The sequence below is a fragment of the Copidosoma floridanum genome, unplaced genomic scaffold (assembly GCF_036245765.1).
Source record: "Copidosoma floridanum isolate Cflo_tuat_1 unplaced genomic scaffold, Cflo_Japanese_pri ptg000021l, whole genome shotgun sequence".
Lineage (NCBI taxonomy): Eukaryota > Metazoa > Arthropoda > Insecta > Hymenoptera > Encyrtidae > Copidosoma > Copidosoma floridanum.
In genome coordinates this window covers 25,410,311-25,433,391 of record NW_028321898.1, presented here as the reverse complement: position 1 = coordinate 25,433,391, position 23,081 = coordinate 25,410,311, and the positions used below count along the sequence as shown (strand labels likewise).

The 23,081-nt window shown below is 42.8% G+C and overlaps 2 protein-coding genes across 2 annotated transcripts in view; one reads left to right on the top strand and one right to left on the bottom strand.

The window, feature by feature from the left end:
* LOC106639117 (uncharacterized) overlaps window positions 1-23,081 on the top strand; it is a 39,031-nt gene that overhangs the window by 1,563 nt on the left and 14,387 nt on the right. The window lies entirely within an intron of this gene.
* On the bottom strand, window positions 12,208-15,317 carry LOC106639082 (protein Malvolio-like). The gene is made up of 10 exons (XM_089594155.1): window positions 14,585-15,317; window positions 14,379-14,504; window positions 14,072-14,298; window positions 13,858-13,996; window positions 13,637-13,792; window positions 13,379-13,537; window positions 13,241-13,291; window positions 12,782-13,164; window positions 12,501-12,705; window positions 12,208-12,425 (listed from the first exon to the last, which is right to left on the bottom strand). Exons 1-10 carry the CDS (start codon window positions 14,963-14,965, stop codon window positions 12,375-12,377), a joined length of 1,878 nt encoding a protein of 625 aa, XP_089450281.1. The 5' UTR covers window positions 14,966-15,317; the 3' UTR covers window positions 12,208-12,374.

The following is a 23,081-nucleotide window of genomic DNA, read 5'->3' as shown; positions in this document are numbered from 1 at the left end:
CCGAACCAACAGATCGCTCGTGACTATTGAAAAAAAGTTCAGTTAGGTGTACCCTTGGACGAGGAAAAGGTCTCGCTATGTGTGCGCGTACGAGTATTAATGTGTACCTCAGTCATACAACAGACAAATATCGGTACAAGATGTGACGTATATATAATTTGCAAAAAGACGACCAACGACAGCTCGTTTGCATGCGATCTAATATCAACAATGCGCCACTTTGATAAATAATTCATATCACTATAATTGACTCCTTCCTTGCTCCCCCCCTCCTGACCCTGACACGATTAAAAACACGCGTGTACATAAATTTCCGGCTGCCCTTGCATTTGGTCCCATTGGGAGGGGGGTGGTAGAGCAAAGTTATCTAGTTCAAGTACGTGATCTCTCGTGTTACGTGGTGGCGTTCTTACGTAAGAATCTTCGCCAAATGAGAAAAAAAAAGGCAGTAAAAATCAATCATTGCGAGGATAATAAGTATAACTGAACGTTCAGCCCGAGTAATTAATGTCCCATTTGTGTGAATAGGTATAATATACCAATATAGAGTTGTGTTTGTATAGGTATACAATCGATCGAGCACAACAGCAGCATATATTATATACCTGCTGTAATAACGTGTATAATATACGTGCATGGTAGGTATATATAGACTTATGTACCCCATCATCGGCCAATCATCGCAACAATCAATCAGTACGCGTATATTCCCGTATGGGTAACGATATATATAATACGATCGGCACCTTAATTGCTAGCCTCCGTGTACGCGTACACTTTGTATCGGGGCAAACGAAAACATACACATATATAGGCACACCGCATAAATTATATAGCGAAGGAAGCTCGCATGTGGATACACATCTATGATGAGAGGAACAACCTCTTTATACGCGTCTGTGTCTATACGTCGTCGTCGGGGATGAGGTCGAAGGACACGCTGTATGTACGATCAGCTGCGCGTGTACATCACGATCGGCCGATCGAAGTGTAAAACAATCATGTTTCGTCTTTTTTTTTTTTTTTTTTTTTTTTTTTCTTTTCTTTTTATATTATATCTACCTGCACGCAAACGATATTACAAATGAGGGGCAAAGAGTCTCATCCCATATCCCCCGTCATGGATTTTTTTTCTTCTTCTTATTCATCTCTTCTTCCACTTGGTGTAATTACGCGTTGTTGGAGAGTTAGTTAAACGATCGCAATCTATACACGCACATATAATGTTACATTAGTCGGTATAGTTTATATACATATATATGTATATACCCACTGCCGCAGGTAAGTGCATGCACTGTTTCCATTTATTTATCACACATCTCTGATACGGAGTTTTGTTGTTGTTGTTGTTATACCAATATTGTTAATTATGTATTACTTACTCACAAACACGCAACAAGTGTTTTTCGTATTATATATACTGAATTTGTAATATGATGTATCCAAGTCACGTTTTAATGTATGGTATTTATTACTACCGATCATGCGCGCGTGAGAATACCGATCTCATGGGGAACAATTGATATTTGCTTTCTTTGCACTTGTATGTATTGGCATGAAATGATAAAGTAGACGCAACAAGAATTTCAACAAGATAATTATATTTTATGCTTGATCAGTCAAATAAATGTAAGTCATGTACGACCGAAACCCGTTGCTTTTTCTCTCTCGGGCGCGTGTCAAGGTCTCGGTCGACGCCTGGAGGGGCCCAATAAAGAAAAACATAAAAACCTCAGAAAATGTCACGAATGCGCGCGTGGAGTAGGTATACACATATAGCCATGCATATGGCATATAAACGTGCCGATAAGTGTGCCAAAGTGAGAGGACGACGCCCCCCCCCCTGGAGGAGTAACATAACAGTACCTCTTTCTCTCCCCCCGGAGCCGGCGTGAGAGCAAAGAAGCTGACCAATATATGATATATACATATATATTATATATGTAACAGTACAAGTGTATATACGTATATGACGCGAGGTCCAACTCTATTTGTGGGTATATACTTGCTTGTCGTAATATACAAAGGTCAATGGCTTAGGTGTCACGTCGTACGTATACCTGCACAACGTACATAGAATCAGGGTATAATAAATTGCTACGATTTCTTTTTCTCGTTCATTTGTCGGAAAATGAATATTGAAAGATCATTCAAATCGTTTGTCGGCGTGAACGATACCTTGGCCATTCCGGTGTGGCGTGAAACGAGATCGCATCTCAGAGACGCTTTTAATTAATACGAATACACGGCTGGTTTTATCGTGAAATTGGCGTCTTTATCCATACACAATACTAATAAACAAAAGAGTTGCGCGTTAATTCGTCGAAAAATTGAAACAAATAACATACCGATCGCAAAACGTGTGAGACGCGGGGGAAAACCGATTTTCAAGCCTCGGCCCGTCCGCTTTGCCGATTCTGCAACAGTATACAAGTTTAACGTTCCCTCTCCCCGCGTGTCCTCTACCATACACACATACATACGTATCGCGTATACATTATGTGCCGTCATTTTTTATGTACAAAGTGTGCGCTCCACGGTGGATTTCCAATTAGTCTTGCCGGATGCAACAATGTGTATAATAAAATCGAAAAGAAAACCACGTATACCACTTGGATTTCGACGTTTCGAGCTCGAGTGCCTTAATCGCCGCGAGGTTTACCAGAGCCCAGTGTAATTTCCTCTCCGTAACGGTATAATGTTACGTACACATATATATGAGCGCCGTTAAAGCTCCGGAACGCAAACTCGCCCGAAACCCCCAAAAATCTCGCGTTTAGAGGTACAGAACGAATTTTCTTTTTTTCTTTTCCTAACTCGAGTGGAAAAACGTCACGATGGAGCGACGAAGACAACATTGTCGTGTGCGTAATGTCCGAGACAGCCCCTGAGCGCGGGGGGGGAGGGGGACCGAAAAACCTGACGATCGGGCCGATCGACCTGTCGAGCGTAAAGTTATAACCGACAGCCCTTCCTCTCCTCCTCGAGACACCACCGACTCATCCTCACCCGGAAACGAAGCGCGAGCCATCACCCGCCCACACAATTAAGCCTCGGACTACCCGCGGAGATCGACAATAGCCGCGTGCAATAGGTACACACGTATACAGCGCAGGTTCAGCACAACACCAGTTCGCAGTGTTCGCACTTCTTCTCGCGAACAATCGCGTGTGTGCTCGTATATATATATGCCCTTCGGATCTAGAATCTTCAGTTTTACACACACGCACACATACCCATGGTGTATTGTTTTTGGGCACCTCGCACCTGTTGTTGTACAAAGGAAACAACGAGGAAGTGTATATACACATGCACGTGAACTGCAACGATGCCATCTTGTACAGTTCTTTATTTCCTTGACGTGGAAAAAAGAGGGACGTTGAAATTGAGCGATCGCGGCCATACGTCCGCATATATAAGTACGCACGTGCACTTGCTCGTTCATCGAACAACAAATACATGAAAGAGTGCATTGCGATCGCGTTTGGTAGATAAGCCGCGTGCCTATGTGTGGCGTTTCGAGTGCCGTTCCGTCGATCGAGCCGGAAGCACATACCGATTTGGGTATGGATGTATACGTGTGTTGCATGACGCGTAAGCGCAACGTATAAAAATATGCGTTTACCGTTCGAACGATGGGACATCAGGAATGTTTTGTCCGACTTGGCTAGTTTGGAGATCTGTGCTTTGCACCAGTGCTCGATAATCGAGGAGCTATATTTTATGAAATCACCGACAATCGGTACCTTTGAATTACATTTTTTTTTTTTTTTTTTTTTTTTTTTCAAACGCTAATCTGTGTGTTTTTACCCCATGTCCTTGTCAGTCGAGTTTGCGTTGTTTGCGAGACTACAATAGTTAAGGTCCCAGTGTGAACGAGTCTCGGCGAAGGTCACCACATAGCGTATAAATATGGTATATATATATGTACATGTATATAGATGGGGGGCGTAGTAGCAGGGGAACGAAGAAAAGTTGAAACTGATCCATCATCTTGCACGGCCCCTTTGTTTTTTTCTTTGCGGCTTAGTTTTTCGGCGAAATGCGCCTTTTGCAAGTTTATTTGTCTGGAGGCGGGGTGGGACGAAGGACGTTTTTGTTCTCTCTGACAAGCAGGGTCCCTCCTTGGTGAAAGAAAAAAAAAAAAAAAAAAAACCAACAACCACATTAGGTTTAGCGCTAATCTCGCTTCATCGAATCTTATATAGAAGCCAACAATTCGTCGTTCAACTTTTGGAGGTGAAGCGGCGAGTGATCGGTTGTTCGCGTACATATATACCCACGACTCAGTCCTTTGCATCATATCTACAAGCATTATTATACATAAATGCGAATAAGAGCCGTGTACGCAAAAGCAACGCGTTTTTCCGCCCTCCCATGACCGGTTCCAGCGTCCCTCGCAGTTTTTCCAATTAGAAACTGTATCGGCACGAGCTAGGTTTAATCCCATTAATTAAAACCGGCACGACCTCGGGACTCGTCCCTGCACTAAGAGGACAGAGAAAAACAACCCACCTCCGCATTAGCGTCGCCATCACCTGTTGATCGATCGCGAGGTAAAAGAAAAAAAAGAAAAAAAGAAAAAAAGTCAAGATCTAATAAATGAAGACCTCTCTTTTGCACCGCGGAGTCACGTTCGGTTTCTTTTCCCCCGGTGAGCGCCGACAAAGGAAGGAAGCGGAAAAGACCACGTACTACACGCTGCCGAGAGAGGCGACGAAATCACGTTAGAGTCTTCTTCTTCTTCATCATCTTCCCCATACCCACCCTTCCTCTCGCGACGAGTAGACTTGCCGATCGTTTTCCATAAGTCCATGCAAATGTATAAGCTCGAGGAACGCCCGACCAGCTCTCTCGCGTGTGTGCGTTTTATCATCCGAGGCAGGCAAACAGGTTGTTCCGTATGTACAGTCTCGGAACGCGTGCGAGTGGAGCGATCTTTACAGCCCTCGGGGACTGCGTATCGAGCACTCAATCAAACGTGGAGTATATACAGGGGAGGCGATTATTTTCAATTTCTATTCTTCCCCCCCCCCCCCATATTCGTTCTTATACATTCGTCACGTTACTTACCGATCTTCTTATGCTTCGTACAATCGTTTACTGTCCTTTAAACACCAAGTGAGCGTGGAAATCATCGTTATGGCCACCAAATTCATAGGGTGTATTGCTATATGTAAAAAAAAAAAAAATATACAATCCAAATACAATAGAAGGAACCATCGGAATGCGCGTGTATGCCATGCACAACCTGGCAAACACATCACATTATCACATATCCCACGCGAAAACACACACGCGTCAACATTTACCCAAGATAAGCCGGGAGGGGAGGGGGGAAATTTCAATAGAGTCACGAGCGAGAGACGATGGCGAAGCCGAGATATACGTGCACCAGCGAGCTCTCGCGCTACCGATGATGATGGGTTATACCGATCTTTCGCTGCAGTCGGCGATGACCTTCCGATCGATCGGCGGTGTTTGGGGGGCAAGACTGATTATTTCTTCCATTGTTCGTTTGTTGGTGTAAATATTTTTACGATGACGGCGAGAGATGATGGGGTTTTTGTTCCAGGAACGATACGGCGATAAGCCATACGTATATACCCAGTTTTTACAATTATTTATTTGCGCCGTATCGGCGGCTTGCGACAGCCACGAGGGAAGGAAAAACCAGGCGCTCGATCGGTTTTTCTTGGATATGTCGACGAAGAAGGAGAATCGTTTTGTCAGAGTGGAAAAAACAACAGCCAAACAATGTGCGCGCGTGCCAGTGTAATATAGATACTCGGGGATGTTGAAACGCTCGCGGAGTTGCTCAACTTTGCGAGCTGATGTTTTATACAGGGTGTGCGTGCATGTAAAGCCAAATTTGAGAGAGCCGGCCTCCCTCGATCGTATACGTTTACGAAAGTGAATCTAGAACAGAGTGACAAAGGAACACATAATCCGTGAAGTGCTTCTTTTTTTTTTTTTTTTTTTTCACACAACCGCGGCGTTTTCAGCTGTATAAGCATATACGCATGGGAATGGCCTGACGAAACGCCCTCTGCCACACGTCGGATTGTTCATACACACGCGCCGATTGACTTTTTTCCCTGCACGCACCTATCTTCGTTTTACGAATGGGAAACGAAGAATTTCTCGGCTGCACGTTTATTTGCGAGAGAGAGTGAGAATAAAGGCACGCGAGTGCCATCATCACGTACCTACTGTCGGAGGAATGAAATGTTTATGGAGGGTGCACAGTGTGTATAGTTGTACTTGGTTACTCACGGAGTTTTTCTTCTTGCGAGTTGAAGTCTCGCGGGAAATAGCTTGTATATTGTGAGCGCGCGAGTCTAGTTTTTTTTTTTTTTTTTTTTTTTTTTCTTTCTGCGAGATTCAAGTGTCGTTGTTATACAGAGGGACGGGGACGATACGACCTTGAGTAATTTTCGGAGAATCAAACTGATATCGAAGGCGAACGAGGGGGCGCGGAAATATTTTTTTATTTCAACCACCCTTGGTTACAGCTGTTATCCTCTTGGATGATCGTGTTTCATCATTGGAAGAGTACGCGTACTCGTTGCCGATTACAATTTTCAATTTTTTGATTTTTACTACATGCTTCGAGCTGCAAGCCAATATGGTTGAATCATAATTATATAGACGATGGAACAAGTTATTTCGATACGATTCAAGCTCCATCGTCATCCGTTACGAATTGAGGCACGTCGTTTTCGTTGAAGTTCGTCTAACTTCAAGTAGATGCATCATTTAATTTGCAAATGGAAGTCCACCAAGTGCAATCGTCCCGCGCGATCGGTAATCCATAGGCACCCCACGGGATACCGATGTGCTGCATTTTTATCGTAAGCGTTCCTTGTCTCCCTATCGTAACGCCGATGGTACTATAAAAAAAAAAGAAAAAAAAAAAGGAGCAACAATATAAATACAAATGTGTATACTCGAGGGTGCTTTCAAAGCTAATATATTATAAAGAGCATCGGCTAAACGTGTATACCTATACCCATACAGTACAACTGGTACCATATGCTGCGGTATACAGTACACATTCGGTATGTAGGGATATACGGGTACTTGGACAGTTAGGTTCAATGGACCCTTCCATACGAAGGTACACAGTAGTACTTGTGTATAGTATATATACAGTAGTAGGTGGTGAAATGTCACGCGTGGCGCATATATATATGTATAAAGTCAACATTAGAGTGGCCGCGCAAACCGATCGAGTGATGCCGATCGTTTAGTTGAGCAAGCGACCGGCATAATGGCCGATGAGCCGGTGCATGTATGCTTATATACATGCATACCGTGTAATAGCTGTTGTATGCGTATACGCTCGCTCGCTCGTGTATTAAAGTAGCTTAGGAGTAAATTGCACGGGCTCGGGGTCCATTACCGCGTGTGGCGTACAAGTGTAGGTATATACACGTGTTAGGTTTAGAGAGAGTTATTTTACTCGGAGATCGGTACGAGGCTCCTCGGAGTGCGATACCTTTTTATTTGACGTTTGTGGTTCGGTATGTAAAAGGGATGTTTTTTTTTTTTCATAGAGCGATCCTCATAACGGCCAATATACCAGCCTTTGATTGCCTCGTGAGTATTTTTTTTTAATGGTAAGCCAAGAGGAAAAACCATACAGAGAATTTTAACTCTCGAGCTAAAAGGAGAGAGAGAGAAATGGAGTGTAAAGCACGCGTATTTCCATACATACTTTTTACCATCGTCGAAAAGAGCACTGCACGCACTCCCGACCGAGTCGTGAATATCGGATTTCCCCCCATGCATCGATACTTATAGGTACAAGTACTTTTGATACCACAATATTATACACATCACGAGCGAGAAAAATCGAAACGCGTTGCACGCATCGTGTACACATTAGCCGCGCGCCTTACACGCACTCGCATGTATTTTTATTTCATTTTATTTTTTATTTTTTAGTATAGGTACTCTCGCGTGCCCTCGAAACACGGAGTATCATTTGCCTACCCTTTTTTTCCTCTCTTGGGAAAGCGAAAAAAGAAAAATGTTCATTCCCGGAATGCTGGTGGTAGCCCTCCCATCTCTTTACCTGCATGATAGTTACAATAATATACTGCACGCGCGCGCGTTGTAAAACACATTTTATGCATAGGTATACCCGACACATATGTTGCAACATCGATCCCATACATGCATACTATATTATGTACAAAGACCCTGGCCTTCGAGCATCCCCGTGCATATATACATATATATGATAAACGTGCGTGTAGATTGTACGCGTTGAAGTTCAGGATGTGAAAAGGGAGTGACTCGTGAGGAGAGAACATTTTACGTGTCGATATACCTGTTTTACGCGTGAAAATGTAGCAAAGACGAAAAAATCGGGACTGAAGAGCAACAAACAAAGTATTGAGACAAGAGGGTGAATCTATGCAGTGTTATACAAAACACTCGTCGCTCCCGTAGTGCGCGAGACGAGCGAAACAAATAGTTACGTAAGTGTGTGCTATGCCGATGCAAAGCCGATCTTCATCTCTCGGACCTGCTTTCAATTATACACTTGCCCCCGCCGTGATAAGTTATACTCGTATACACTCATCGTTTTATATTCCAAATAGAGATTCTTCTTCTTGTCCTCTCTCTCCAAATGAACTTACCACGCCCCGAAGGAGAATTCCAAACATATAATCAGTTATAAGGCCAAATCGAGGCCATACATACATATTACTTATATAAGCACGTGCGCGCTAATGATAAATCGGTAATCGCGCCACAGCCACACGCGTGCACCGATCGTTGGACGACCCCCACCCGCACCTATGCTCATTTCCCATGTGAGCGCGATGTATCGGCAATTTTCCTTGGCTTCATTACCACTGCCTTATACGTATAGCCGGTATATAATACCATAGATTTCATGCAGGCGCACATATATTATATACATCGCTAATTTCAAATTCAAATCGAAAAAGAGAGGGAGAAAAGAGGCTACAAACGCACACTTCTCACGATGAATCTCAAATGCTTCGTGGATATAACGTGTGTATGTGTGTATATATATATATAGAGAGAGGAAGAGGAGGAATGATAAAATGAAAAATAAGAAGAAGAAGAAGCTCCGGTGCAGCTACTTACTTGTATCACTTCCGACAGGTACCTAATGTAAATTTCAGGGGAGAGGCTTGGGAGCGTTAATTATTTCATTAACGCGCGGCGCATTTATCTCTCGCGGTATGTTATATAGATGCTGTATACACAGGCGTGCCTATAGGCTTTTGTTCATATACATATATTATAAACGTAGTGGATATGAGGTTGGAGAGAAGAATGCGATGTGTTCCACGTGTTTTGTTTACCCATAGTTTGTATCTTATATACCTATAATAAGAGAGACGTTAGGCAATCAAGTGATGGTGTATATATATATACAAACACTTTTCGATCGTTTCCGAGTGTACCGTTTTTTTTTTTTTTTTTTTTTCTCTCTTCCTTACCTCGCGATGAGAGGGGGCATTCCGTTCCGTTATGGGCGCGGATCGGTATTAGAATGGCAAATCATCCTAGGGTATAGAGTCGTTAGAGCGAAGATCGGTATACATATAGGTGTATGGTTTGTTTTTACTCGTATTACGTTTAAATTCCGAGACATTCGTTACAGTTGAACGACGTTATACCGTCGAAACTTTTTACGCTCGATCATCCGTAGGTTTTTCCGTGCAGCCCCGATGTACTTATATATTTTTCTACCGATTCCCCGCGTAAGTAGTCGATAATCGGCACTGCCGGTGTCCCTTATTATTGTAGGCGCATATATACACACCAGTAGCTTCCGTGCACGTTTTCCAGCTCAATAAGTGAGCAATTTGTATACGCAATATAACGCGCTCGTCTAACTGTAAGTGTAAACCTCACCTATAAATGCGTATACATACACACGCCTTGAGATGCACGCCGCGTGGAATTTAAAACTTGGGCAGGTCATGATTATTTACAGCTACGCACTACTGGCAGGCAAATCTATATGTATATAGAACGACAGCATGTGCGCGGTACCTATGAAGCGCGTCCTTTTGCACGAAACGCAAACTCGCTGCAGCCGATCACATGTGGTGCTTGATTTTTCCGCAAAAGCTGCATGCATGGACGAAGAAGAAGAAGAAGAAGAAGAAGAAGAAGAAACGGAAGCGTGTATGTATATGAGAGAGAGAGAGAGGAAAAAGGCCGGGCAAACGTCTGCGCAGTCACCGTTACCGGTCTCTTCTGATCAGAGGCCGCTCTCTCGCGTGCCCGGCTTGTGTACTCCATAAATCTGTTGCAGGGACGTTCACGGTGGTGCCAACCCGGCTGATGGAGAATCGTGCGGAACTTTTGCGCCCGTGCATTTTTGCAACGATGGAAGAGCTATATGTGCGCGATTTCTTCTTCATTTCGCTCTATAAATGAGGCGATATGTATAATATAGTTCTGCTCATTGGGTGAATGACTACGCGAGCGAATCGGTTTTTTATAAAGAAGCAGGTGTGACACGCTCGGCTTCACAATACCGATTTTTTTTGTCTTTTTTCTATGCTTTGACGTTTGATGATCGCACACTTACGCGAGCCATCAGTCACTGAAAGCATCCTAGACCACTCGGCAATACAACATTCCCAACTTCTTTAATCCCATAGAATAATAAACTCCATAAACTAATATAAGGGTGAACAAACCTGCTTTGATATACCGATTCTCAAGATCGGCACCACCTCCGCTTTATGCTTCATACACATACGTGGGTACAGTATAGATCTTTTCTTTTGTTTCATCTTATTTTTTTTCTTCATTTCACCTTGAAACGTTTACGTACAGCTTATGTCTCTCAAAGCCGCTGCGCTGCGTTTTATTTCCGCTTCCATGACTCGCGATTGTTCAAAGTGCAATGTATGTAGATTTTTTCTTTTTTTTTTTCTTTCCCATCACTTTACGGTAATTCCAAAGCAAGTGTGAAAAAGTCCCAGAGAGAGGGAGAGAGATCGTCATCTCCTGGCTGCTTCTGCTGCTGATGGTTACGCGAGCAAAGAGTAATTCATACAAATTGTATTGAAATTGCACGAGAGGTCGGATAGGGCGCGAGAGAAAAATAGATACGCGCGTATGATGACTGTGGAAGTATTCGCGGGTAACGTTGTTACATCATGCACTGGGAATTTTTTGATAGCATATTTCAAGGCAACAGACCATTAAAAATCATTTATACATATAATTATATACTCGTTCAATCCATAACCACGTGTATTTTGTCCCTCATTCTCCATTGCAAGTCGTTTCTCCTTGCCGATTTCCATACCGATCCTTTCTTTTGCTTCCTTCCCTTGCAAGCTCGCACTCGCCCAACGACTATTTTACATGGGCCCCGCCATGTACGCACAATCAACCGCAACTACGTGAATCACACATGTATACGCATACACACATACGTACAAAAGCCACATCAAAGGCCCACATCACCCGTGTGTAAGCGTGTACACCTAATTTTACTCTCGTGCGTCCAAGTGTTGCTTTGCTACACCACGAGATCTTAGGACGCAGTTTCATTTCCGCGCCGCAAAAAAAAAAAAAAAAAAAAAAAAAAAAACGCTCCCAACGAGTCGTGCGCATCAAGTGCGTGTGTGGAACTGTTGAACGCGCGCGTGCCCAGCGTCTGTACCCGCATAAATCTCGGCGTGGAATAATGATTATTCTGTACTCTGGAGAGGAACGAACCGAGGGGTGTGTGCGTGCGCGTACATTTACGTACACGCCAGAGAGCGCGAGCCCATTATCTTAATGACCAAAGGGAAGGGTTGTAAACCGGGAAGGGGGGTATAGAATCAGCCTGGTGGTGGTGCTTTTTCGAATCAAGGATGATGATTGCGAGCTTTCGAGTCCCCTCTGACTTCATAGACCCACGCGCGCGTGACGAATCGAGCTGCTTGTGGGTTTTTCGAAATTAAACCTCATCATGTCGCGCGTAATCGCTTTGGAAAAACGTTTTCACGCTACGAAGGCGAAATAGAAACGCTTCCCTCTTCTTCTTCTTCTTCTTCGGGTGCTTTGTAAAATACGCGCACTTTATACGGCTATGGGCTCTTTTTTTCTCCGATCCCGTGTACGTGAGGTATTATACGTAACAAACTGACAATGCACACTGGCTTTTCTGTAGAAAAATATGAAAATTTTATTTTAAATCGTCATTCGCAGTCCCGTCCGCTGCATAAACTATGTATAAACGTACGCACTTGCAAAGAGAGCAAAATCTTTGCTTTTTGCTCTGCTTCTCACCGATCAATCATTTTAACCATTTATTGTACAGAAATAGCCATAAACACACTTGTGTTTCGATAGATTACGGTTCGCGTTCCCTATTCCAAGAGCGACCCGTCCATCGGTCCTCGGACATACTCGGAGATGATCTGCACAAAAGTTCACCATATTAGTATATGTGAATCACACACGTGTCTGGATCCATAGATGAAAATATAACAGACCTTGCACTTGTTGAGCGAAGTAGTCCCCACGCCGATGGCGAGGTAGATAATCAGGTACAAGCAGAACAGCAAGTAAAACACCGCGACCACCACAACCACCAGTACCCCGAGTCCCGTCAGGTCGGCCAGGACCATCGTATAGACCATGTACACGTTGATGCCGATAACGGCCAGCGAAAGCGTCGTGGCTGCCACATTGTTGAACCTGAAATCCAACTTTTCGTTCCGAAAAACACACACACCCGCCTCCGACAACCCAAAAGCTGGATGTATACACTTACAGCCCGTTCTTGTACTCCCCCATGATCCTCGAGTTGCCGGTGAAGGCTATAACGGGCAGGGCGGCGAAGGGCAGCTGGAGGCTCATCAGGACGTTCAGAACGTCGTTGAAGTAGGTGATGGCTTCGACGTTCGTGTAAAAGGCCACGAGGAAGGTCGGCAAAATGGCCACGGACCTGGTGAGGAGGACGCGCCTCCAGCGGGGCAAGTGGAGGTTGAGGAAGCCCTCCATGGCAAACTGGCCGGCGTAGGTTCCCGTCATCGTCGACGACTGGCCCGAGGCAAGGAGGCCCACTGCCCAAACGAGCATGGCCTGGATCCCGAACCTACAGCCCAGGTAGACCCCACCGTTGTACAAGTCCGCGCTCACCGGCTTGGTGTTGTTCTGTACGAATGACGAATGATAAGATGAGTACATCATCGGTGAAGAGCTCTTGATGCAATATTGTTATTATGCCTACCGGAAATACGTTGGTGCCCAGGGTGAAGTTGTGGCTCGCACACACCTGGAACTGTGCGACCATGCATTGGTTTAGGGTAACATATTATACATATACTATTAGGACAAAGGGGTGGGTGACGTGTGTATGTATACTCACGACGTCGGAATTGGTCCTTTGGAAGAGGCCTTGGGCGAAAACGGACATGACAAACAGGTTGATGAAGAACGATATGGACAGGGCGATGGCAGCTTCCACGAAAAAGTACCTGTTGGCCTCCCTGACTCGACGGGGCTCCCTCCGGTCGATCTCTCGAGACTATAATTATATACAATGACACAAATGGCCCCCGGTGCTTGTTTTGGTTTCCAGAGGAGACGTTTTGCGCAAAGGACACTACATAATGTACACACTTACTTTGACGAGGGCACTGTGCAGGTGGAGATTGTGCGGCTGTACGTTAGCACCGATGATACCGACGGCCTGTAGCAGGACACGTTTGTCGCAGCCCTCGCACCAGGGTACCACCAGTCCCTTGACCACTTCGCCGGTAGGGGGTGCCGACACTGCGTACTTTTGTAACGTCGAATCCGGCCGTGAGAATAGATTTTCGAAAGGACGCGCGTGTAAAACCTTACCTCGTAGCCGAACATCACGGCCATGACGGTGATGAAAAATCCAAACAGCAGCTCGAGCTTTCTGAGCCCGTACTTGTCGAGAAGGAGAAAGGTAAAGGTGTCCAAAATCGTTATCAGCACGCCCGCCCACAGGGGTAACCTGAGATACATGTATTTTTTCATTATTGTTAAAAAAATGAAGTAAGTAAAAAATAGATGATCGTGAGCCACCCACGCTTTACTGGACAAGAGGTAAATGGCGATGGCGGTTCCAATGACTTCCTGCATGTCGCTGCCAATGATGGCGATCTCGGTCATGATCCACAGGAGTATCCTCGGCGCTGTCCTGAACTGCCGATGGCACATCTCCGCCAGATGGAGGCCGGTAACGACGCCGAGGCGCGCGCTCAACCTCTGCATGAGCAGTCCGAGGAGGGTCGCGCCCGACAAGACCCACAACAGCTGCAATTGCGAAATTGTTGTACATAAATTGATTTACCAGTTGTCGTGGGGTCGAGGAGCCATTTCGTTGGCTCGTTTACCTTGTAACTGGCTATGGTCCCGGCTTGCAGGTCGGACTCCACGTTCCCGGGGTCCAGGAAGGCTATGGACATGAGGAAACCCGGCCCCGTGAAGGCCCACAATTTCCTGAAGCTGAACCCCGTGCTCTGGAACCATACGTGAATACGTTTGAAAACAAGTTTGTGCCATATTTCGTGTTGTTCATAAAAAGTGTACAATAACTTACGTGCACGTCATTGTCCGGTATCTGGATCCTCTGGTCGGAAAAGTAAGTGTCGACCGGTTCGTTTCGATCGGCCTCGGCGCCGGACACGTCATTGGCGGTGCAATCGTCACCGTCTTCTCTCGCAACACCGGGACCATTGGCGGCATCGGCCACTCGATCAGCACCGAAATACCGATCGCCATCGCTGGTATCGTTCGCACCATCAGCGCACCTCGTCTCGGGTGCAGCTAAGGTCGCGGCAACGTCGACGACCAATGGCATCGCCGAATCATCACCGTACAGCAACGAAAGGAGATCCCGCTCTTGTTTTTTCATGCTGGTCAGCTTCTCGTCCATCTCACGTTCGCTCTGGTGATACGCAATACCCAAGCTGAAAGCCATCGCGTTTCGGGATGTTATAAACACCCGTCGTCAGCTCGAAACAATCTTGTGATGTGTTCTACGAGAATTTCGTTAGACAACGCGTGAATCGTACATCAGGTACATTCAACTGTTGAACAATAATTATCAACCGCACAGTAACTATATAAATTCCGATCGTTTCCACTCGCTCGTTGGCGCACAACTAACCGTCTACTCTTATCTCGATATCGCGTGGGCTCGTGCCTGGCAATTAAGAGCTACTTAACGCATTTGATATCACCACAGAGTTGTTTCCGGATATATACTCTTTTCGATGTACAAAGTGTGTTGTTTTCAAAAATAAGGTGAATCAGCGGCTATATACAGTGCCGCCGACGGCAGCCGCGGCAATGAACGACTGCACGTACAATGTAATTTCTCAGCCTTTGCTATACCCCCCCTTTCCTCTTGCAGTGCCGGCGATCGTGATGTGTGTATCTTTGTTTCGGTTGATAATGCAACGAGCAGTAGGAGAGAGGAAATATACGTTGAATATAGCCACCGATGCCGGCTGAGATACACAGCACGTGTGAGTAATGCAATATTCCCGTCCAGTGCATAGAGTGGCCATTTAGTGTATATACTCTTACCGATCTTCGGCATACCTGAGCGTCATTTTTATTGCCATCTAATAACGTATGTATGCACCACTTGGAGTGAAGTTTTCAAATAAATGATCGATATACAAATCAGAGATGATGAATCAGACTTGGGTGTCATTTCTGTGCTTACACACATGGCTACCTATATGTAGTGCGTACGTGCATAACGAGCGATCGGTCGACGATGAAAATAGATTGAGAAAGCTTCCAGTTGCACACACTTTGCTCGTTAACTGAAATGTACGGGGGGTAAGAATAATTAAGTTGGACGAGGAAAACCGAGCGCGCGTTAAATGAAACAAAATGTTATAACGCAGCCGCGATAAGATTTCCGCTTGGCCATCCCAATGGTGAACGTCAGTGGAAACCCATTGCGGTACGAGCGAGATGATAAAAGTTGGAATTGTTGTCATACCGATCTGACATGTATAGGTGCAGTGTATATATAACTTACGGAGCACGAATTCAATGATTCCCCTCCCTCTCTGTCGGCTACAGCCAAAAAAAAATGAAGAGGAGCGGTTTTCAGACATACCGATCTCCGACTGGGGCTAATTACACGCGAAGAGAGATTCTCCCGAAGCGCGCACGAGGTACCGAACAAAAAGGGGGGATGTACGCGCACATCGACGCATCAGGAACACTGGTGGCCGCGGCTGACCGGCTTTGCCGATTTTCTGCTTCTTGCTGTATGCACCTTCCTCCTCCTCCTCTTCGTACATATACTTCCCAGTATAGGGGGAAACGAGGACGGGATTGATTTGTGGAGGTTGATGAGTGTATGCTTGTGCGCGCGTGTGCGCTTTTTTCTCCTATATTATATGCGCCGCGCTCAAGAGCGATCGGTTTCGTCGATTGTTAAACCTGTACAAGATCGTGTGACGATTTTACCCGATAAAGATTGGAAATCAGACAACAGATTATATACTTGGGGAGGAGAAAAATCGAGCCCCAATCGATTCATCAGAGACATATCGATACGAAACCACCGTGGCAACAGGTGCACAGAAACAGCCGTATGGGTACGATCCTTTTGGCGCAGCAACAACATCATACCGGGACGAAGTATAAAACCAAAACCAGCTCCTATAAGCTTCTTCTTCTTCTTCTCTGCTCTTCTTTGCTTCGTCTTTGCTCTCCCTCCCCAAATAGCTCTCTTACACGACATAATATGCCAACGCAATGAAAAGGGAGAGAGAAAGAGTCGCGCATTTTGCGTACATCTATACACGTATAGATCATCACTGCATCAGGAGGTATATGAAATCTGTAACGAAAGTGCTCCACATGGTATGGGTGCACGGGTATATACGAAAAAAAAGAGGGAACGTCTTCTCGGTGCAGATGCATATGTATACATGCAAGAGGAAGAGAGAGATAGAGAAGACGTTAGTTCGCGTGGTAGATGGAGGGACAAAGAAGGAGAGCGCCGAGGCAGTCGAAGCCCTCGATCGGCCTTGAGGGGATCTTTGCACCCTACAGGTATACATTACACCGCGAGACACGACGCATCTTCTTCTTCCTCTTATATTCTCGGTGAGTTGTTTCTTGCTCTGAATCTATACGCTGTTTCATTATTTCTTCTTCTCTCTGCTGGTGAAGGACGTTGTTCGCAAAGGTTTATATTTATATATACACCGGGTTGAGTTTTCCGAATGACCGGTTGATCGGTTGTGCGTACAAGCACGTACTCCTGCACTCGAGACCGTTACGCGTGTGGGTGTACCCAAGCGTTTTGCACAAGATTTTCCAAACACATATAATACGTTCGAATAAGAATTTGGGTTATTGCTTACCGATCGGGTTCGTGGGCTCATTCCATACTTTCCAGCAGATTTCGTTTGATCGGTATGATGTCGAAGATGATACACACGAAGCCAAACTTTTTATTTAATCTTTTATTTCAAAAACCAAAATAAGCGTACATAAATCAAAAACCCCCTCCCCCTCCGGTTCAATTTTCACAAGCCGATTTTTACAGTCCATCCTCTCGCAACCCACGTCAATTTTTTTCGAACATCCAAACACGCAAAAGTAATCGACATACTTGTATACGACGAGACCGACGATTGTGTACACTAATATGCACCTGTCGGGACATCTCTCGAAATATAATGAAGTATACAGAATCTTCGTTGTTGATTGCATGTTCAGCGGCACTTTGTCGGGTACCCATGTGTATATTATATTATATATATGTATGCGCAGAGTTGAAAAGTTGCTCGGTGAGTTTTTTTTGTGTTGATTTCCACCAGCAGGAAGGTTTCGATGCACCATGCACCAACAATCGGACCACGAATTTTACGTACATTTTTTGTATACCTTTTGCACCAAGTATTACACATGAGGAAGGTTGAAAAAGGGTTTTATGACCCCTCTCCCCGTATTACACCAAACACAAATGAAAAAGATAATCAGGTAATTCGCATGTCTACTCATAAAAATGGCACATATTTTATACCTTTACCCCTCCCCACACGAACAACACAATAATGTAATTACGTGAGTATATTTGGGATTTGTATAAGAGGTATACAACCACCCCCGACCCCACGGTCTTGCAAGTTCTCGGAAAGAAAAAAAAGGTCGCGTCCTAACGAAGCGGATCCTCTTCCTTGCTTGGTTAGCTCACGACTTGTTGGGTAGAGAAAAAGAAGAAAAAAATGCGTTCACTATTCCATTACGTCCATACACCTGCAGTATATGGGTATACACACCGCACACCGCACTTACAAGATATAGTAAAGTGTAGGTAGGTACACACATAATTATGTGTATGTCCATATCTACACACGGAGAGGAAATTGCATGCGCGAAACTCGCCCGATCCTCGGTGGAAGAGATACTATCGGTTTATTAGCTAATGGTGTACGCTGTACGTAGGCAAAGCGTGTATACAAAAGGCAAAATGTCGCTGCTGTAAGGGAAACGACGATAATTCGTTTGAGGGGGTTGTTTTTTCAGAAGAAGCCCGGATAAATCGGTATCGGCCATTGTCTACATGAAGCGAGGACTACGTGTATCTTTGCCATTTTTAAATCGAAAAAACAAAAACAAAAACAAAAACAATTATTTTCAAGTAAATTTTACCATGTCAACCAGTGTAGTATCTTTTCAAAGCATCGTATGTACGCGAGTAATTACACGCCTATGCCTGTACGTACAAGCGCACGACAAATATCCTCTTCAATAAAAATGAATCGGTAAATATATGGAAGAATCACGAGGGTATAGTGATCATGACAATAACGTCACTCCCTGGCCCCCACACTTTGCGCAGAGTCCCAGGACGTTGCGGATGAATTACAAAGTCCATAACTCCACTAACTATTATATACCACACGTAGCAATTTGATAATTAAAATATATATATATAAGAGACAGCTTTTGCACAACTGCAGGTGGCACTTTTTCGCTTATACTTGATTTTCTTCAAGAATTAGAGCAGCTCTGATGGGCTAAAATCGTTAGGAATAATTAATCAAAAACTGAATTTATGGAAGGTACATATTATATAATAATAATAATAAATAATCGATTGCTTATTTCAATAATCACAACATGATAAACATTTTGCAACAGTTTTCATTTTAAACGCCAAAAGGATTCCAAGAACAGCGAGGAATGTATAAAGACAATAAACAACTTTACGGGCAATGCTGTTCAAATATTATTGTGTCGTGACAACGTTTCGACTACACTTTGGCAGTCCTTCTCAAGTATAAATTCGACGTTGACAAAAATATTACTGAGCAAAGTCAATTCGTCATACGAATACGAAAGCTCATACTTGGAAGACATAAACGTACTGCGCCTGGATCTTCTTCAGTTTTTTGTGGTGCTGGACAATTTGGAGTCATAACTCTAAAAAAATCGTCGGGGTGTAAAAAATCTTGGCCTTTATAATTATAGTGCTCGTTGAAAAAATTTCATCTCGACAAAGGTTTTGTCTGAAAAAAATTGAATATACGCCGTTTATGATGTTATCTTGTAAGGACTCTCAAATAAAAATGTAAATAAACCACAGCACTGACTTTCCACGGGCTCCTTTGGGTCGCATCAAGCAGATCCTTTTTCAATGACTGGTGTTGAAGATCCGCGGCTGACGATTTCAGTTCGACATTTCCGGAATTTTCCGAGACGAATTCGTAGACTTTATACAAATGTCCAAAGCCTTCCCATAACTTTTCTATTTGAGCATTGGAGATGGAAAATACCATGCTCAATAATAGTAACTTTTAAAAAATGGCGATTTACCCCACATTTTTAATGCGAAGTCAATTATCCCCCTAAAAATTGGAACCTTTTACAAGCAATAAATATATTTAAATTTTTATACAATTAATCACAAAAAAAGCGTATATTATCAATTATTAAAGTATCTACTAAAATTTAAATGATTTATCTTATTTTTAGCTTCAGTTTCGTCAAATTCGATTATTTCTTTGAATTTTTTTTTCACAACGTTACCCAAATGAGACTTTGAAATATCACGTACGTAAAAATCTTATAGCAGTTGAAGTTTGATTTTGCTACCCTCAATATTTCAGATTTTAGTTTGATGGTTTTTTAAATGATTACTTTGAATGAAAAATAAATTTTGTAAAACTAAAATTGAGTCAAAGTACAAATTATATACTCACAGACCCACACACGTACACGAGAGAGAAGAGGAAGCATTTAATAGTTGATAAAACATTTTTGTTATAAAAATAATTTATTTACTTAAGACACAATTTTCTATCAAATCTCATAAAGCATCTTGATTAATTAGTATAAATAAAATGGTTTGATATAATTTGGCGTTATGTAAGTCATACTTACTATGAATCTTCAAAACTTCTTGAAGATGCTCTATGGCAACTTTTAGACACTATGATTCACACGAAGCGTATAGGCAATACTTATAATATGTGGTGTGAAATGTGCTTAATTAAATACGACAAGCGATAAGTAGTCTTTTATTTAAATATGTTTCTTAAATATAGCTTAATCACTTGTTACCTATTCGTTTAAAAATTCAAAATATACGTCATTTGGCATACACCATTTGGTTAGAAAGATAAAAGATGAAATCAATTGTAAAGTGAAAAACATGTTTTTTGAATGAATTGTTAACGTCATGAAATGATGTCTAAAAAGAAAATTTATTCCATCACGACGAAATTACCTCAGGAAATAGTTTTACTAGGTGTACAGCAACTATAGTTTTATACCCTTTTTTATAATTAAAGAACTTAAAAATGAAGCACTTCTTGTATTTTAAACCATACCTAAAATACGTTAAAATCGTTTAATAGTACAAAGAATTCTTGTGCAGTAATGCTGTTATAACAGAACAGAAAAATAACTAAGCGAATATGGAAATTTAATACGTACACATTGAATATTCTTCCTCACGACTATACATGTATTAAAAAACTTACTTCAAATTATAAACATGTACCGTAAATTTTTTTTATATTTGATCATGAAAAAAAAAAAAATAACGTTTTTCTTTATTTCTATAGACATTGAACGGTAACGTAAAAACAAACGAAACCTGGACAATACAATCTATCTGTTTTCAATTTATTGTAAATATTTTTTGAAAACTCAGAAAGTTATGTAAGGAAGATTGGTGATAGTGGGTTGTTTTTCAGCTCACGTATCCTCTTGGGGTATAGTTCATCCAAAATGGAAAATCCTAAAGAATCCAATTTATTGTTCTTTTAGTACATCTGTGTAATGATAATAATAATAATAATAGTAATTGTTCTTAACGTTTTAAATCATGTTGAAATTTTTCAACATTTTTCGTCTATTCTATGATGAAAAATTGTTAACAATACTTGGTGTACCATATATATCACTAATGATTACATTATAGAAACCAATAATTGGCTGTTGAATTAATGAGGTTGAGATAAACCGCGGATGACGTTGGACTCCCTTCATATAATACTCCAAACGTATACTTAAAAACCAAAAGTAAAATCTTCTGGCAATGTCACTCTTTGCGTATAGATCACGTAATTTTCGCTACTCTAAAGTTAAAAACAATCTTAAGCACAATACGTGACGTAAAAAGGGGATTTCTCCAAATATATACATAAAGCCCGCGTTGCACAGCAGACCCGAAAAAACAATTTATAAGTTTTAGGACAAGGGAGAAAGAGAGTGTACACCAAAATATACCCTTACGAGCTTTACCTATACGCATATAATGTAAGTAATCGCAAACTCATTAAGTATATTCGTAAGCACGTTATACCCATATAATATAAACCATAGCTCTTACGAGTATAGGTGCAAGAGTACATGCATATATGTATATATATGTATGGGGGTACGGTTGCCATTAGCGCATTCCGCGGTTTTTCGGCTCCCTTCCGTCCCTTGCGTACACATCGGTGGTATACCTCTATATGTTCACAGCAGAGCGAGGACTTATACCGATGTACAATATATTATATACCAGAGCTATGGGTGCAGCTTTTACACCGTGGCCACAGCAAGTACACCCATAGGTACCTATATACACCTACCTATAACTCGTGACTCTCTCCCTGTAAGTATTGTACAGCCTCTCGGAGCGCCAAAGGGATTTCCCTCTCGTTCGTTCGTTCAACTCCTTTCCGCGTGCCTCCTCTGCTTTTTCTTCTTCCTTTTTTTACATACATGTACACATAGGTATATACGAATGGTAGAGTCGTACTTTTTTTTTCCCCTCCTTTTTTACTCGTTGCTCGGACTTTTCTCTCCAGGGGCTCTAAGTATGTATGGATGAAATTATACTGCCCTTACCTATTGCGGGGGGGGGAGGTGATGGTGCTTTAAATACTTACTCGACGTGTACTTTGGTCATACCATCCGCGCAGGAATGTCACATTTTGAAATATGATGGATACACGGGGTTCGTTGACTCATTCCGTGTGTATGCGGTAGGTCACACCTCTGCATACATGCACATCATACCTACTTGGCAAATAAAGTTAATTAATTTTCGCTACATAATTATTATGTATAATGCAATATGTGTATATTCACTTTTTTTGAATAGTCTGGTGTTATCATTGCAGTTGTACAACCCAGTACGCGTAGATCTTATTCGTAATGTAAGTATGTAAGAAATAAAACACAATATAACAAGTATACAGGTGCACAGCGATATAAAGACTGAATGGAAAGAGACCAGTCGAGCAAGTTGGACATATATGTACGCGTGCGCTTTCTCTCTCTCGTTATTACAGCGCCAAGACAGGATTACTCCCAGCTTTCCCAGAAGTGTTGGAGCGATTGATTCATCTTTGGTCAGCACGCACTACTTTTTTTTGTCCTCCCTTTAGTTAAGATATTTGGCCTTTTTTTTATTTATTTATTTATTTTTTTTGTTTCCAGTTAGTTTCGGTTTGATGTATAAATTGCCCTCTCATGCTTTGTCTCCTCTCGTGCGGCAAAAAAGGACAATATAAAGACAATAGCGGTCTTAAACGAAAGGACGCTTGACCGTC